We start from the raw sequence: 16,633 nt of genomic DNA on the forward strand, positions 1-16,633 counted from the left end.
TTAGAAGTGTAAGGGGCCCAGTAGTTGGTTCCTGCCTTATTTTGACAGGTTAATTGCACAGCTGTGTACCTAGTGAGGTGGTAGAGGAACGAAGGTTACCTTCTGCTTCCATTTTCTTCTTGATACTGAAAGCTAGTGATGGTGATTAAATGTATAGACAATTTTCCCAGTCCAAGACCACCACTGCAGTAAAAAAGTTGTCTCATGCTTAAATGGAATTTCACTGTGTACTCATTGCCTCTTGTTCTGTCACTGGGCACCATCAAGAGGAGTCAAGCTCCCTCTTCTTTACTCCCTGCACCTGGTATTTACAAACAGTGGTGAGATCCCTCTGCACTTTCTCTGAATTGAGTTCTCTTGGCTTTACCTTATAGGGGAAAGACTTCAGTTCCTTCCCTGTGTTCGTGGGCTTTCCCTGGGCTCTATCTAGTAGCTCCTTGTCTCTCTTGGACTGGAGAACCCAGAGCTGGGCACAGCACTCCAGGTGCAGCCTCTCAAGGCTGAGGAGAGGGGGGGATGCTGGCAGCACTCCTCTTCCCAGTGTCCCCCAGGAGGCAGTTTGCCTTTTGGCCACCAGGCACACTGACAGTGCTGTTTGCATGTTGGTGTTCCCAGGACCTCCAGGCCCTTTATCTGCAGATCTGAGATGGATCCCACAGGAACACAGCACAGGGACCTCTCTGGCTGTGGAGAGCCTCTGCCAGCAGGACTGGGGGGACCCTTGTGGGATGTTGGGCAAGAATCTATGGAGCTGCTCAGACTCTACGAGAGGGGGTTGGTGCAGAGGTTGTGCAAAGGTTCAAGGCTGGTGCTGGTGTGTCTGGGGAAAGGATTAAAAGCAAGGGACTGAGAAGGGCTCAGCAAGAGTGGGGGTGGGGCGGATGCAAAAATATGCTTTGTTTGCATCGCAATCTGCTCCTTGACTGGCTCCCGAAGGCCCAGGATGCTCAGGGTTTAGAGCTTTGCTCTCTGGCAAAGACCAAGCCGAGGTGTGCAGATCATTCCCTGGCAGCGTCTTCTGTGAAGCCTGTCCCCAGAACACCAGGATAGCTTATCTTGCATTCCTGCCATGGCCATGGGATTTGGGGCTGGAGGAGCCAGGCTGCTGCTGTAGAGAAGTGGCAGAGGAAGGCTCAGAGGGCTGTGAGAGGTGGATGACTGGAGCCATTCAGGTGTAGAGGTACCAGCAGGGAGAGGGCTGTCAGCATGGCCTGTGTCCATGGACCTGGCTTTGCTTCAGGTCAGGTGGCCTGGCTCATGGCCACAGGGCTTGGACAACCATGCTCTGGTGCTTGGAGGGGCAAGGCTGGGACAGTGTGGGCGAAAGGGACTCTATTGCAGCATTTTTAATAAAGTAGTTTATGGTACACTCCAGACAATTTCCCCTTTTGTTTTCCTGCACTCTTGAGACAAGGCAAGAAAGCATTGCCTGCAGTGGCTTGCTTTGATTTTCAGAGAATCATGCTCTGAAAAGCTTTGTATCTTTGTTCAGTGGCAATGAAGCCAATAATTTTCCAGCACCAGCACATCAAATTAGAGAACCCCAGCCAGCAACCAATTCCATGCAGCTGCTTGCCACCTCCACCCCATTGGGGAGGATAATTGGAAAGAAAAGGATAAACCTTGTGGGTTAAGGTAAGAACGCTTTAATAATTTTAATAATAACAATATTACTATGAAGAATAATAATAGTAATGAAAAAGAGAGAAATAAAATTACACCTCCTTGTAATTAGTGGGTTCATGTGCAGTGTACCAAATGGTTTTGAAAGATGCATGCTCTGGAAAGATTCTGGATGTTCATTCACATTGCATGAAGGCCATAAGCTGCGCTCTCAGCAAGTCCAAGTGGATGACAGGTCCATCAGCAGGGCTGGCTTAGCATCCCCCTGCAGTCTATGGGGCAGAGGTGTCGGAGTTCCTTGGAGCCCTCCCTTAGTCCCTCTCTGCCGGCCCCCTTCTCCCAGCAGTGGGATTGTTGTTGGGCCGTGGGCGCAGGTGGTAGCACCACTGTGGGGATCTGCTGTGCACCCTCTGTCTGGCTGTGGGACTCTGCTGGCGGGAGGACGAGGCAACCACGTACTCCTGGTAGTCGTCGTCCGCTCTCACCGTGTGCAGGATGCGGCTGAAGTGCTGCCGGCAGAGTGGGCACATGGCATGCACGGCAGCCCACTGCTGGATGCAACTGAAGCAGAAGGTGTGCAGGCAGGGAATGATGTGGGCTGTGTCGTCCATGTTGTCCAGGCAGATGGGGCACAGGCCTTCTGCAGTTGCCTCCCACTGCCTCTGGCTCGTGCCGGCCATCATGGCTGAGCCGCTCTCCTGCAGAGCCTCTTCTGCTCCGGGTGCCGTGTTCTGCCAAGACACGTGCACAGTGCCTGAGCTTCTCTGGCGCTAGGAACGGAACAGCAGAGAAGGCCCCAGAGAGTGGGGAGAGAGGGGAGACAAAGGCCTCCCACAGGGTCTCCTTGCAGGCCCAAAAGTGACCGCCAGCCCCACAGCTGCCTTCCACGTGTGCCTGCCCCTCCGCTGCCCCAGGCACACTGCCCCCCTTCCAGGACAACCCCCCCACTTGGCACTGCCCCCCAGATAGCCAGCTGGACTCAGGCTGGCACAGGGTACCTGCAGGAGGCAGTCAGGGAAGGAGGAGCTGTCTGGGAGCCCTCAGTGGTGCTCTCCTCAAGCGGAGGTGCTGGGACAGCCCCGTGCAGGACCTGCAGCCCCCGCACAGGCCACGTCTCTGCACAGCGGCAGCACTGCCAGCGCAGGGCCACAGTCCTGCTGGAGGTCACACACTGCGTGTGGCGCTTGCAGGAGGCCAGGGCCAAATGTGCCGACTGCAGGAGCCTGTGGCACCCTGGCTGTTGCCTAGTGAGGACAGCGAACACCCCAGAGGGGGAAAGCCCCTGTTTCATGGCATGTCGGTCACTTTTGGTGGCCTTAAACCCCCAGTTTAACCTTAGGCTTGTCAGGCCCTGTGGTGAGAGTCTGGTGCCCCTGCACCTTCTCCAGGCTGAACTGTCTCAGCTCTCACAGCTTTTCCTCATGGGAGAGAGATTCCAGTTCCTTCACTGTGTTTGTGGCCCTTCCGTGGGCTCTGTCCAGTAGCTCCTCATCTCTCTTGGACTGGAGAGCCCAGAGCAGGCACAGTGCTCCAGGTGAGGCCTGGTGAGGCCAAGGGCAGGGACACACAGCTGGCCCATGTCCCACCCGGCGTCTCCCAGCCGCCCCGGGGCCTTCTCTGCCAGGCCACTGCCTGCCCAGCTGCCCCACGTGTTGGTGCACAGGGTTATCCCTCCCCAGGCGCAGCGTTCAGCATTTTCTTTTTCTGAACTGTATGTGGTTCTTTTTTGGTACGTTTCTACAGGCATTTAAATTAAATTATTAAAAGATAACGGTTGTTTTGGAAAATGCTAGTGATAAGGCAATAGTAAGAATATCTAGATTAAAAGATTTCCCCACAATAAGGTGGGGAAGTACTATCTTTTTCTTTGAGGGAGACCAGAGGAAAGAGGAACAAGAATGCAGAATTTATTTTTCATTCTTCTCATAGGCAAAATGGTGGGGGAGTTTGGGATCCAGTTATATTCTCTGCAGGGTGAAACAAAGCAATTGTACTAGTATGTCATTGCTCTCTGATATATTGTATATAGATAAATAGACATGTATAAATATAGAGGTAAATATAGACATATTGATAATGCAATCTTTGATGAGTGAGACTGTCTTCATTAAGAAAATAATGCATTTTGTGTTAAGAAGAAGCACCAAAATTTGACCATCTAAATGTAAATCCTGTTTGAGACAAGGCATTTTTAACATACTACCTAAATGATGATAAAAGCAGCCTGTGTCCTGTGTCTTGCAGGACTTTACATTGAGGCAGCAAATTTGTCTTAGCTCATTTAAAATTAAAGCGCATCTTTTGCAATAAAGATTTATGTTAAAGATGATAAAACTGCAGGTAGCACACAGCACAACTGTAGCTTGGTGTTATGACCCACCCCAGAAAAAGGGAGGGGGGGAATAACCCAGGTTTTTATCAATAATTCCCTTGGGGTGGATTAGAGTGAAAAGACACTGAATAATCGGTATCTGAAAACATATACTGGTAAGGTTTATTTTAGCAATTCTGTATCAACAGGTATGCTAGCATTTTGGGTGTTGTCATATAACAATGTGGCACAGAGATAACCTTTGGGGGAATAACCTTTGTGGGGGGGAGAAAATGCATAGGGGAGAGAAAGACAGGATAAGAGTAAGGGAGAGTAAGGAAAAAGAAAAGCTGAGAGTGGACAAAACGTATATAGTCACCGCCCACGGGGTCCAGCGATGACACTTGGTAGTTGCTGCTTCCATGTCTGTCAGTTGAAGTGGTGGCCTTGATCTGCTGAGGGGAAGCCCCCACACGCCGAGAAGTTATGAGTTATTATGTCCATGGTTAGGGTTCACGGGCCATGCCTCGAGTCCTGCGCAGAGTTTCTGTGTCTGGTCTGGTTCCCGCCTTTTTAAATTGGCAGAGAGGGGGATGGGTTTTGTTGGACCATCAGAAGTCCTGCCTTTTCATGGCTCAACACCTTCAATTGCCCATCAGAGGTATAATGCAGCAGTCAAAAGCCTGCAAACTTGGCTCTTCACTGGAGGGAGGGACAGGCCCAACTGTCCATCCCAGGTATAATGCAAAAGTCAAAATCCTGCAAGAGTCTCCTAGAATACATAAATCATTAACCATTTCAGTCTCTGACACTTGGTGACAGTTAATAATAATCAGAATGATTTAAAAACATTTTCATAAAAGCTTTATGATAGAAACTCGGGTTGGGGAATTAAAAAAAACCTGATAAAAAAGTGGTTTGACAAAAAGAAGGAAAGGGAAAGGCCTACGTACATTATCATTTTTCTTCTTCATTTTTCCTTCATGTTTTTCTTCGCTTGGGTGAAAGGAAATTCTGTTGCTTTGAATGGTCTGTCATTTTTTTCATTAGGAGTTTAAATTGAATGCAATATCTGTTTACACTGAACCTTTCTGTTTGTCTATCATATTTGTTAGTTGGAAACTCATATTTTCTAGGAATGGGTTCAATTTTCCATGACTATTGGCAGATGTTTCTCTAGGATCTTTAGTGACAATGATGTATTTGTTGATAACCGAGTGCTTGCTAAAAGGGACTTCGCTTTGCGTCGGTGAGTCTGGATTTTTGTTTGAGAGCTTTAGTCAACAGAAACATACTCCATTTTTTCCAAAAATGTCTAGGAGTAGCTTCACTTTATTTTGAATGCGTACTCCCTGCAGTGAATTTTTCTTTGGTTCAGTTACTCTTTCCTCTCTGTGGTAGGTGAAATGCATAATGCTCTGTTTTCACTTCTTTGATTTATATTTTTGCATGTTATATAATTGAGTAATTTTAATAGTTGACCCTTGTGTTCTAAGATAGTAGTCATTATAGTTTGGTTGTGAGTAGATTTCAATTCTTTAAGTGCCGTTACTGTTTTTGTGCTCAACCTGCCACTTCAGTACCCTGATAGGAACATTCGAGGAGGTTGTTTCATAGGCCTGAAAGATGGCTTATAGCAAGACTCTGTCAACGTCTTCACTGGAAAAAACAGTTTTTATTTATTAGAGGAAAAAATGGTAGAGGATTCTGCTGTTTCTGTCTTATTGACATTATCTGCTACTTTCTCTACTACCTTCCCAAACCTAGACAATGGTGTCTCAAAGCCTCCCTTCCTAAAGTGTCAAAACAGCCTCAACACAGCATTGTTCTGAGCCACTTGGTTTACTTACACTGACAAAACCTCTTCTTTCCTTTTGAAGTTCCTTCTAATTGGGTCCTTTTTTTTTTGTATTGTTTCTGGCAGATTTGCTTGCCTGTTCTTTTTTAGGGTTGGAGGAATGGTTAGGTTTTTGTTGTTGTTGTTTGTTTATTTTTGTGAGGTTTTTTTTGTTTAGTTTTTTTTTTTTTTAATATCACAATGCTTTGTTGCTTACTTAGTTTGGATTTAAATAGTGGTAGAACATTGCATAGCTAGTTCCTTTCCATCTTCTGTCAAGGGGTAGGCTACATAAATAGATAGTTGCAAATTATTAGAAATCTGTGAGGTTTCATTACCTTTTAAAATACATGGTGGGACCATATATTTTTCTGCTCTCCTTTTTTCTCTCTCTGTAATAGAATTTGAATAATAGGAGAACCTTGAAAAAAATTATTTTAAGGACTGGGAAAATCATTATCTTTTCCTCTCTTCAGTTTAGAAATCAGATCTAATATCTGGAACAGGGAACTGAAAATCAAATATATTCCTGTCAGTTCTCACTGTGGCTTGCCTTGTGACCACGACAAATAAGCCTTTCTTTGGTCTGGTTTCTTCTTCTCTGTTATCAAGAAGAAACACTAATATTTGCAAAGCATTGTGAAATTCCTGGAATGAAGGTATATAAACTACACATTTTTTCATTATCTGTTGGAAGGTATATATGTTTTCTAAATATTGTTCTGCTTTGCTGAGCAAAAATACAAATGAAACTGGATTTTAGGAGTTATGTTGTCCAAAAACTGATTCAGTAGAGAGAGAATTTAGAATAAATCTGGTTGATGTTAATTTTTGTAGGCCTTATCCTCTGTGAATTTTCAGTTATTTAACAATTTCAGTACTTAACAGTTGGAGCAAGGAGGTTATCAATATATAAAGAAATAGTGGCTCATTCAGCCTGTTGATAAACTCAGCATTTACAGAAGCTACAAAGATGCATATGACTGATGAATTTTGGGCATCTAAGTCATGGAAAAAATGAGCCAAGCTTTTGCAAGTATTTATCATATGCCTTACAGAAACATTGAATATGAAGGTGCTTTACATGCTTCACATGAGACTTGGCCAGAGCTTTTCCCTCTGATTGGAATTTCATCTCATTCTTCTCCTTTCCCTGGTCAGAAGTCATTATATACTGTGATTTACCATTGATAACATTAGTTTGCTGGCTTAAACATCCCCTAATACAATGATCTAGGTGCTAAAAGGTGAAATCTGAGAAAAATGTGATATGAAATACTAGAACATCTTCAAAATGTTTAGAAAAAAATATTTTCTGAACTTTAAAGAGTAATTTATCATTTTATTAATATGAGGACTCAATTTTCTGTGCTGTGCTTAAGAAGCAACACTGAGAAATGCTCAGCAGTTCTAAGGTTTTATACAGTAATAGTTTTTAGTTTTCAACATGATTTGTCTGTAAACATTATCATATGTAAATGCAACCATAATTTTTAGTAGTAACAGCTAGATTTGGAGCTCTGTAAAATTTGACTTGTAGTGGAAAAAAAATTCTATGTGTTCATTTGGTTATGTTACCATGAATCTTCAGTTATCGTGAAAGCCAAACCTGAATTTAAAAAAGACTTCACTAAGTCCTGACAGTTATTTGACTTGCTGGAATTACTTACTGTATCACTACTAGCTGGCAATGTTAGTAGTGATACACAGGTAGACTAATTTTACCAGAAAATAGTCTTAAATAATCCAATGGAGGTAACAGTTTATTTTAACTGATAAATAGCTATGCAAAATAACAGAAATATTCCTCAGCCCATTTACTCGTATCAGGTGTCTGTCTTCCCAGAATCTCTTTTAATCTACAATATGTAAAGTTCTAATTTGATGTTTTTCCCCAGCTGGTATGTTGGAATAGAATTTTAAAATTGATAACTTACTGATTTTCTTTTGATTTTATGAGAAAAGAGAAGGAGCTAGGTTTCCTGTTATATTGACATCTTACCTGCAATATGTTACTACTATCCCTTTGCTGTAACTAATGAGCTAAGAAATATATGCAATTTATAGGAATTGTTGTAGTTGGGTCATTTGTGAATTCCTTTTTTTAACATTTGATAGTACTAAACTTTCTGAAAGTAAATCCATGATAATTACTGTAAAATTTGTGTGAACAAGATGAGCAGTGACATGGTCATTTGTCAGTATAAGGTATTGCACAACTACAAGTAATTGTTTATAGTTTTATGTATTATATATATTTATATTTTATTGCACGGACGGTTTGCTTTCTTATTTTAGGAGGTATTATAGAATTGGTTAATTCTGATCTGCTGTGGATGGTCATTAATTTCTTTAAAGTAGATTCTAATTTCATGTGTTCAGAATCATTCCATTTGAAAATACTGGAGTTGGTAGGCAATTCAAGGTAGGGGATAAAGCTCTTGTTTTCTGTGTAGAGGGAAATGCAGTCCAAAGGTATTAAGAAAGGAAACAATAAAAAGCTAAGAGAAGGATGGAGTAAGGGCCGGCTGACCCACAGCAGAGAGGTAAAGGCTCCAGGCAGAGGGTTTATGTTCTATATATCCCATTCCAGGGATGGCCAGAGAAGTGAGTGTGAGTGCAAGAGGAAAAGAATTCAGACTAGAAATACAGACTAAAATCAGAATGAAGAGAAAAAGGTTAATAGCTAATAACTAAATCTTTCAAGGGGTAAGAGTTGTGCCATGAAAGACATCAGTAAAGGATAAAGAAGGGCTGTGAGGTGGAGCATTTAAGAAGAGATGGGGTTCATTCAGCTGTGTCTTGTCATACTGTTTCTGTTGCCCAGCTTTCAAAGGAATTGCAGGAAACTGGCCACATTTTTGCAGTGACAACTGATGCTGACGGAATCAGTTCTACATAATATAAACCAAGTCTTTTTTTGTAGGAATGTGTAGGTGGCATCATGTGTAAGTGCAAAATAAATTAGAAATAGGAGTCAAGAAAAAAGCCAGATATTTTGTAATGCACTATTTAAATATTGAACTATTTAAATAATATTGCACACTATTTACTTTTGCATATATAAGTACAAACAATGAATTTATTAAATTTTTTTTTTTCTATTCTATAAAAAGAACCTTTAAGAGTGGTGTTTTGAATTTGTATTTTTGTTATGTGTGACTGGAGGTGTCAGGGAAAAGTGAGTGTACTCTCTCTGATTTACCAAAGAAAGACTTGCTTTCTTGAAGCTTGCACAGATGGTTAACTGATACCAAAGATGTCTGCAACACTGCCTACAAGTTGCCAGAAGGTCAGTGTGAAAATATATTACAGCCCAACTCCATAGCAAAGAAGAGTTATTGTTACCAGGATTTATTAATTCCTGTCCTCCTAACAAACAGTACCCATCAAGGACTTCTTCTGTGGATAGTCCACAGAAGCAGTTCCAGTTATAGCACCTTTAAAATGTTTATTATCAAAAAGCAATTTTTTAAATGTTTGAAGATTATTCATTTAAAATATTGCAAACAGAGTGGAATATAGTGCATGAAATAGTCCATTATTGTGCCATTTAAAGTTAGCGGGAAAAAGGAATCTAAATTGTTTAAAATGTTTATCTCCAATACATCATTGCTGCTGTACTGTGAAGAAAGCTTCAGTCGTTATAAACAGGAGTGTCACTGAAAAATAGCTTGATTAAATAATTTTTTGAGTATGCTTTGTGGATTGAGATTTATATAGCTTTTAAAGAAGATTACCAGCCTAATAGTTGCCTCATCCTGCTAATTTGTTGCTTTCTTATATGTTTTTTAAATATCCTTTCTCTCTTTATAAAGAACAGAACTTTACATGATTTCCCTTGACTGTTAGTCTCCACATGCTGTTCCACAGGTGTGTAGAAAGACTTTAGGTGGTGCTTTTTTTTCTGGAAATAATTATGTAAGTCAAAGAAAAAAATTAGCCTAATGAAGTACTACTAATCGTCTTCAGATTAGTACTTTGGAAGACTTTTAACTAAAATAGATTTCAGATATGGTGAAACTCATATTTTAATTAACAAGATCCAATACGTAGTGCAAAATGTCCAAAATCCTTCAGATATTTTAACCTTAGTGTGCTAAATATTGTAATATTGTAGTATAACAACTAATGTTTTGGTGAAGAAGATGGTTTTGTGGATAAAGACATAAGTTCACATCACAGATATAACTTCATTGAACTAAAAGAGAAAAATGCAAATTATAAAGGCTTGACTCTGGAAATGCATTTCTGTGCTTAAAACTATGGTACTAAGAAGCACACTGCTCTTCTACTAGTCAAATAATAAAATAAACCCTCTTTTTACTTTCTGTTGGAGCAAAACATGATATTCTCTATAGATGGAGTACTTTTATGTCAGTTTTAAAAATCTAGTGATTCTGTTTGACGAAAGAATTTAATAATAATGATGAAAAGTTGGAAAGACCTGTAAGGCATGTACTTGGTTCTTGATGATATAAAATGTTTTTCAAGGACTGTTTTTAGATATTTCAGGTATTTTAAAATAAGTCTAGAACCTTATTTTATACTTCTTCGTACTTTCCTGAATCAGAGTCCCAAATGGGGAGAATTAAACTTTTTTTTTTTTTCAGTACAATATAATTATTCTTTTTTCATTCACAACTAGCAGGTATTTAAAAAAAAATGATTTGTCTGAGTATGTATCTCCTGGGTAATTTTCTCAAATCACAAATATATCTCACATATAGTTATGCCAATTAGTTAAAGTTGCTGAAACTTTTCTTCCAATTCATTCTGTAAAGGTTTGCAGCTACTGATAAATTTTAGTTGAGTTGCTTACTGCCAAGTTGTATCTTTATGGCAGGATAAATAAGAATTATCATAACCGTGTCATCAATTATGTTAATAGTAAGAATTTAATAATAAGAATTGGGAAGGAGTTCTGTTCTCTTAAGTATTTTGATTGTAGAATAAATATCAACTAGTTCTATTGCATATAGAAACTAATTGTTTCCGGTACAAAGATTCTGTCCTTTAGCTATGGCAACATCAGCTGCATTTTACATGGCAGTCTAACTACTTTGATTTTGCATTTACTTTTAAAAAAAGTATTAAAAGATGTTTCCAGATTTACTGTGATTCATGGAAGTATTACTGTGAGTATTTTAGCAGACATTGGTATGTTCACTTTGTGAAACCTGTCCCAAGAGGTTTCTTTAGCAGAATAATATTAGTTTTGTTTTAGAAAGAATCTTTCAGTCACTTTCTTATCTCTGGAGCAGGAAGCCATTTAACTGCCAGCTCCAAGCCAGTCAAATGAGAAATGAAGAAAAAACAGTAAAAACCATCATCACCACCAAAGAACAAAAGATCCTGCAGACTATTTATCAAAGCAATAGTGGTTTTTTGTGTGTGTGTTCTTTTTTTTTTTTTAATTGAATCATTCCGGGGAATATGAGTAGAAATTGTTTTCGGAACATATCTGCTGTTGTTGTCTGATATGATACTTCCAAGTATTTCCACCCTTTAGTGCTGAGAAGCTTGTCTTTATTTTCAGGCATACAGTGGTACTGTTGAGCATGGTGTTTCTCTATTGCTTTTTATTCTGAAGTGTATGTTTTTAAAAGTTTTAAAGCTTCTAAGAAATTCTACTATATTTCTAATACCTGCCTGGGTTTTTTAAATCTTTAGCAGTAGTTATATTAAAATGTAGTGGAAACTGATCAAAGACTACTGAAAGACAGAAATTCTGTGTCTCATTTAGACATGATTTATTTTAAGTTTTTTCATATATTATTAACATTCCATCATACAATCTATTTTATTTCTTGATGTATTTTCTTCCTTAATGCTTCAATGCTGACTTAAAAATCCCTTTTCTTCCAGGGCAGTGGAAATCGTGATGTTTAACAGCAAAATTTTTGCTTTAATAATAATTTTTTATCAGACTGTAGCAACAGGGTTTAAATGTGAAAAGATTTTGTATGTAAAAGGGAGAGAAAATCCAGTGTTTCTTGTCTTTGTGTTACAATTTCATTTTTAAATGTTAAAAAGATTACAGTGGACTTCTGTGCACTTCTCCAGTGTACAGAAGTGTCTTAATTGCTTTTTTGTTGCTGTTCATTGTGACTGATCAAGGACTCTCTGAAAGAAACATACTATTTCAAATATGTTTAAGTTTTTTACAGAGAGTTTTTATAAGTATGTATATTCATGTTGTTTGAAAAGGGAAAATTCTGATGATATTTTGGGTAAAAACTATAATTAAAGACAGCTGCATAAAATTACAGTTTCTATGTTGAAGTTTTTTTACTTCTTTCCATTCCATCTCCCATTAGATGGCAGTGTTGTGAATATGCAGCATATTGGTGTTGACATATTGAAAGGAATGCAAGCGTTTTTCATACATCTCAGATGCTTTTTCATTATGTATCTTATGAATTTCAAGAGGAGGAAGGGTGAGCTAGAAATGATAGATGGAAGTAGCAGATAAAGAAATTTTCATTCAGTGCACAGAAACCTAACTAGTAGAAAAGTTGCATCCAGTCCGTTGTGTGTTCCAGCTTTTCTATGATTAAACACCCTCCTTGTTTAAAAAAAAAAAATAAAACTAGTAGTAGTAAACCATAAAGCCAGGCTGTACATTTACCAGGTTTTTCTATACGTCTCTGTTTACCTGAAAGAAAATACTGTCTCAGTTTTGCAGTGTAAGCTTTATTCAGCTATAGCAAAATTCTTAAATTTGCTTTTAATCTGAAAAAATTGTGCTTAAGTTTAGTGGCAATGTTTTGGTAGTGTAGGGGTGCTGCAGCTGTGGCTAATAGCAGAACAGATCAGGAGCTGTCCGCACATTGGACAAAGCCAGATCTGGCTGACTCCAGAATGAACCTGCTGAGCCTGTCAGGAACTCTGATGGCATTCATGTGATAGCAAATTTAGAAAGAATAAAAATCACTGTGCAGCAACTGTGAGAGAAAGGAGTGAGAAAAATGTGAAAGAAACATCCCTGCAGACACCAGAGTCAGGAGTGAAGTAAAGCCTGGGAAAGACAGGCATGAGGGAAGCTGGGTTTAGTTTTGCTCTCGTTTCTCTCTGTCTCTTATTAATTTACGATAAGTTAACATAATTCCCTCGAATCTTATTTTCTCTCTCTCCTGGGGGACACCTGAGGAGAAATGAGAGAGCAAGTTGATGAACACCTGGCGGTCAAAACTATGATAGTTTATGTGCTGTAAGCATGTCGATTTACTCAATGCAGTCTCCTACTTTTAAGTATTTTGAGGTACTACATACAGTAACTTCTGTCTGAAAATTAACTCAGAATCTGCAGTATTCCAAATGAAGGCTCCTCATTTGCATTTCATGACTATTGAGATTTTATTCAAATAGGTCTAATGTATTCCACTCACCTGCATAATTTGGAAAGAAAAACAATGCAAAAATTCTTTGAGGGACCAAAGTCAGAGACTAGAGTAAAGTTGATGAAGAAAGTACTGCATGAGACTGCATTGCACAACAGATCAGATTATACAGTTATAGAACGCTTTTCTAGGCCTTAGACGTAATGCTTCTCTCTCTTTCTTCTTTTTTTCTTTTTGTAAAAAAAAATGGGCAAAACTGTAACTTGATGTGGTACTTGTATGGATTTATGTTTTAAAGAGTTCAGTGCTGGGACTGTATGTTCCTGTAAAGACCTTTGGGTCAAGTGGACACTACATGAGTTATTTTTAAAAATAGTATTGTGATGTCACTTAAGATACAAGCAGTCTCTGGATTCAACATGGTAGTTTGCTTAAAACTGTAAAAAACAACTAATAGAGAAGAAAGAAATGCTATTGTTTCTTTTTGGTCTTAACTGTAGGAATTAATGAAACAGTGGAATCCTAGTGTGACACATTGTTCAGATACTGTATTCTCTTGAATAATCCTTTCCCCCTGAAAATTGAGAAGAAAGGAAAAAGGAAAATTTTGATTAAAGTAGAATTGGCTTCCACGTGTGGGATTTTTATTCAGGACTTTTTTAACTACAACTGTGACATATTCCATTACGTGTCACCTACAAATTCCTGTCTTCTCTTGCAGTGCACTTGTAGGAAAGACATGGTGTCAATATCCATGGATATCTTTGTGAGGAAGTTTCAACCAGACAGGTACCGGCTGTGGAAACAAGGCAAGGATTTATATACCATTGATCATACGAAACCAACACCTGAATCAACACCTGAAATAAGGACCTGGCTACAGAGAAGAAAGAAAATACAGAGCTTTCCGAAGAGGTATTTGGTTTCTTTATCCTTTATTTAATCGTCTTTAATATAATGTCAATTTCTTTTTGTTTTCTTTTGGCAGCTTTCTTTGATGTTGTCCTAGTTTTAGCCAGGACAGAGTAAATTTTCTTGTGGTAACCATGAGGGAGTGGAGCCTGGATCCGTGTGGGTGTGCCTAGGTTAGTTTTCTACACCACCCATATCACCACTCCAGGGCAGAGGTTATGGGATTCTCACTTCAGAGAAGGAAGGGGATGTGGTGTGTGCAGAGGGCCCAGGGACCATAGTGTTCTTTGTCTCAGCTGCGTGGCACTAGGCTCTGTCGGTTGGACTCCATGAGCATTTTGCATGTAATCACCCTCTTTTATACACTTTTGTTATTAATATTGTTGCTCTTACTGTTCATTTTCTTATTTCATTACTGTTTCCAGTAAATTGTTATCTCAGCCCATAATCTCTGCCTTTTCTGTCTCTCTCTGTCATAGGAGGGAGTGAGGGGAGGGCAGTGGCTGCATGGAGTTTAACTTTCAGCTGGGCTTAAACCACAACACATGTTTTCTTTGAATTCATTTATTTTAGATGAAAATTATTTTTTCTGTTTTCTGTATTAAGATGAACTTGGGGATAAGCAAGTCTGTTTCAGAGTGACTGTGAAAAATTAATTCAACTTAAAAGTTATGTATATAGCTGAAGTTAATGATCATGGAGAGCATTAACATGAAGTGTTCCAGTGTTGCATTTAGAATATTTCTTTAGAGAAGATTATCGGTGTTTTAGTAAAGATTACAAGGTGTGGATGGTTGCCATTGTTTCTAGTGACCACTGCAACCAAAAGACAAGGGAGAAGTCTGTTAAGAGCTGAAGTAAAGATTAAATGGGAAAAACTTATCATAAAGCTGTGGCAGAATCCCACCAGCTGCGTGAAGTCTCTAGTAAAAAGTCTTAGCCCTCACTGCCATCTAACTTCAAGGAAATATGACTACCTATTTATCACACTCTCACAGTGCTGCAGCCAAAACCTGTCTATGTCTGCCACAAGTCAATGGCAGATCATAATCTGGCATAAGAAAGGCCTAAGTCTGAGTTTCTGGTCCTGACACCACTAAGAAAATTAGGAGAATAAGGTTTTTCAGCTTGTCATTGAAGCTGTAAAAGCTTTGACGTTTTAAAGCAGTTTCGTAGCTATTTTCTTGATATGCAATATGTTTTTGTTTGCATTGTGCAAACATTTTTTGTACACTTGTGCTTTCCTCTCTTAGTGAACAGGATCTTTATGGATTTTCTCCTTCATTATCTAATACAGATCTACTTAATTTCTAGCCAAAGGTGGGCAGTTTTATTGGTATCTGCTTAACTGCATAGTGCAATTTTCTGGGTTGAAGGTAATACTGAATTTTTAAGACCTTTTTTCCTCCTTCAAATCATTTTACCGTGTAGTTACTTTTTAAACTTGGTCTTAAAAAAACAAATTTCCTCGTTTTCTTTGTAAGTTTTTGAGCAAAAGGATAGGAAAGTCAATTTGTAGAGAAAAGGAGCAACTCTCACTGTAGTGAAACATTATAGCTGGGTAGGAGTGGTTTGTGAGGTAGAATCACTTCTTGAAGACAATTAGTGAAGCAGCTGAACAGCCAACTTCTTAGTATAATACTAACCTGCACTCACAGAGAGAGTGATTCTGTTGTTTAGCCAAGTGAGTGCCATTTTGTCCTGCAGTAGATTTCCCTGTATGTATTGTACAGTGGAAATGCAAATTCCTAATTGCACTAGCAGTAATTTATTTGGTAGTACCCTTACAGGTAGCCAGTTTTGACTAAAAACAAATACTTTCTAATAATTGTGTTGAAAGTTTTATCATAGGAACACATGGGCCGATTTATTCGCTTAGCCCTCCCCTCCCCCACCCCTCACCCCCAAAGTGAGTTGGTTCCAACCCATATCAATAATTCAGTGAGATTTGGATCCAGGATCTCGCATTAAGCTAATAAACACAAGTCCAATGCTATTTCAATCTTTAAGTGGCTTTTGCTCAGTGTGCAATGTGAAGGAGGATAAAATGTTTATTCAGCTTCATTTCTAGTGTAATGTATCACTTGAAATTGTCATAATTTTGATTACAGGATTAATACAAGTTCCAGCAGAGTGAAAATAAAAATACCTTGTATGGGAATCTTCATGAATATAGTGATAGGGAGAGCTTAACTCTGGCATTTATGACTGAAATACTTTGCTACTGTATAACATCAAATGATTGCATGTAAACAGTAATAGTATTTTCTGTTATATTGCAATGTGAATTGATGGTCTTCTCATGCTTTGGCAAATTTTCTGTAAATCACTATTTTATAGAGAGGGTGTTGACAGATACTCATTGATGGACATAGAATAAAATGTAAGGGGTAGCAAAATGTTTTTCTGGAGATATGTAGAGTTTAAAATGCAAGACCTTTATAAAAGTCCTAATTTACCTTTTATCACTAATGTGTTATGAGCTTTGAAACCTGCTATGTGATGAAGCACATTAAAATCTCCTCCTGTGTCACATAGTTGAATTTGAAACCGGACTCATCTTCTGTTATATTTATCCTAGGCACATAAATTTCTGATGGGTTTGCC

The 16,633-nt window shown here is 39.0% G+C and overlaps 1 protein-coding gene across 8 annotated transcripts in view; it reads left to right on the plus strand.

Annotated features, from left to right (window-relative positions):
• KDM4C (lysine demethylase 4C) overlaps nt 1–16,633 on the plus strand; it is a 260,368-nt gene that overhangs the window by 121,721 nt on the left and 122,014 nt on the right. For all 8 annotated transcript variants that reach the window (XR_003526200.1, XR_003526201.1, XM_027634433.1 and 5 more), the window contains one exon: nt 13,836–14,029. Coding sequence is in view for 6 of the 8 variants with exons in the window: in XM_027634433.1 (XP_027490234.1) it covers nt 13,836–14,029 (194 nt within the window). In the remaining 2 variants the exon portion in view is untranslated. The remainder of the gene's footprint in view (nt 1–13,835; nt 14,030–16,633) is intronic.

This window comes from Corapipo altera, unplaced genomic scaffold, assembly GCF_003945725.1.
Source record: "Corapipo altera isolate COAL_440 unplaced genomic scaffold, ASM394572v1 61411, whole genome shotgun sequence".
NCBI lineage: Eukaryota > Metazoa > Chordata > Aves > Passeriformes > Pipridae > Corapipo > Corapipo altera.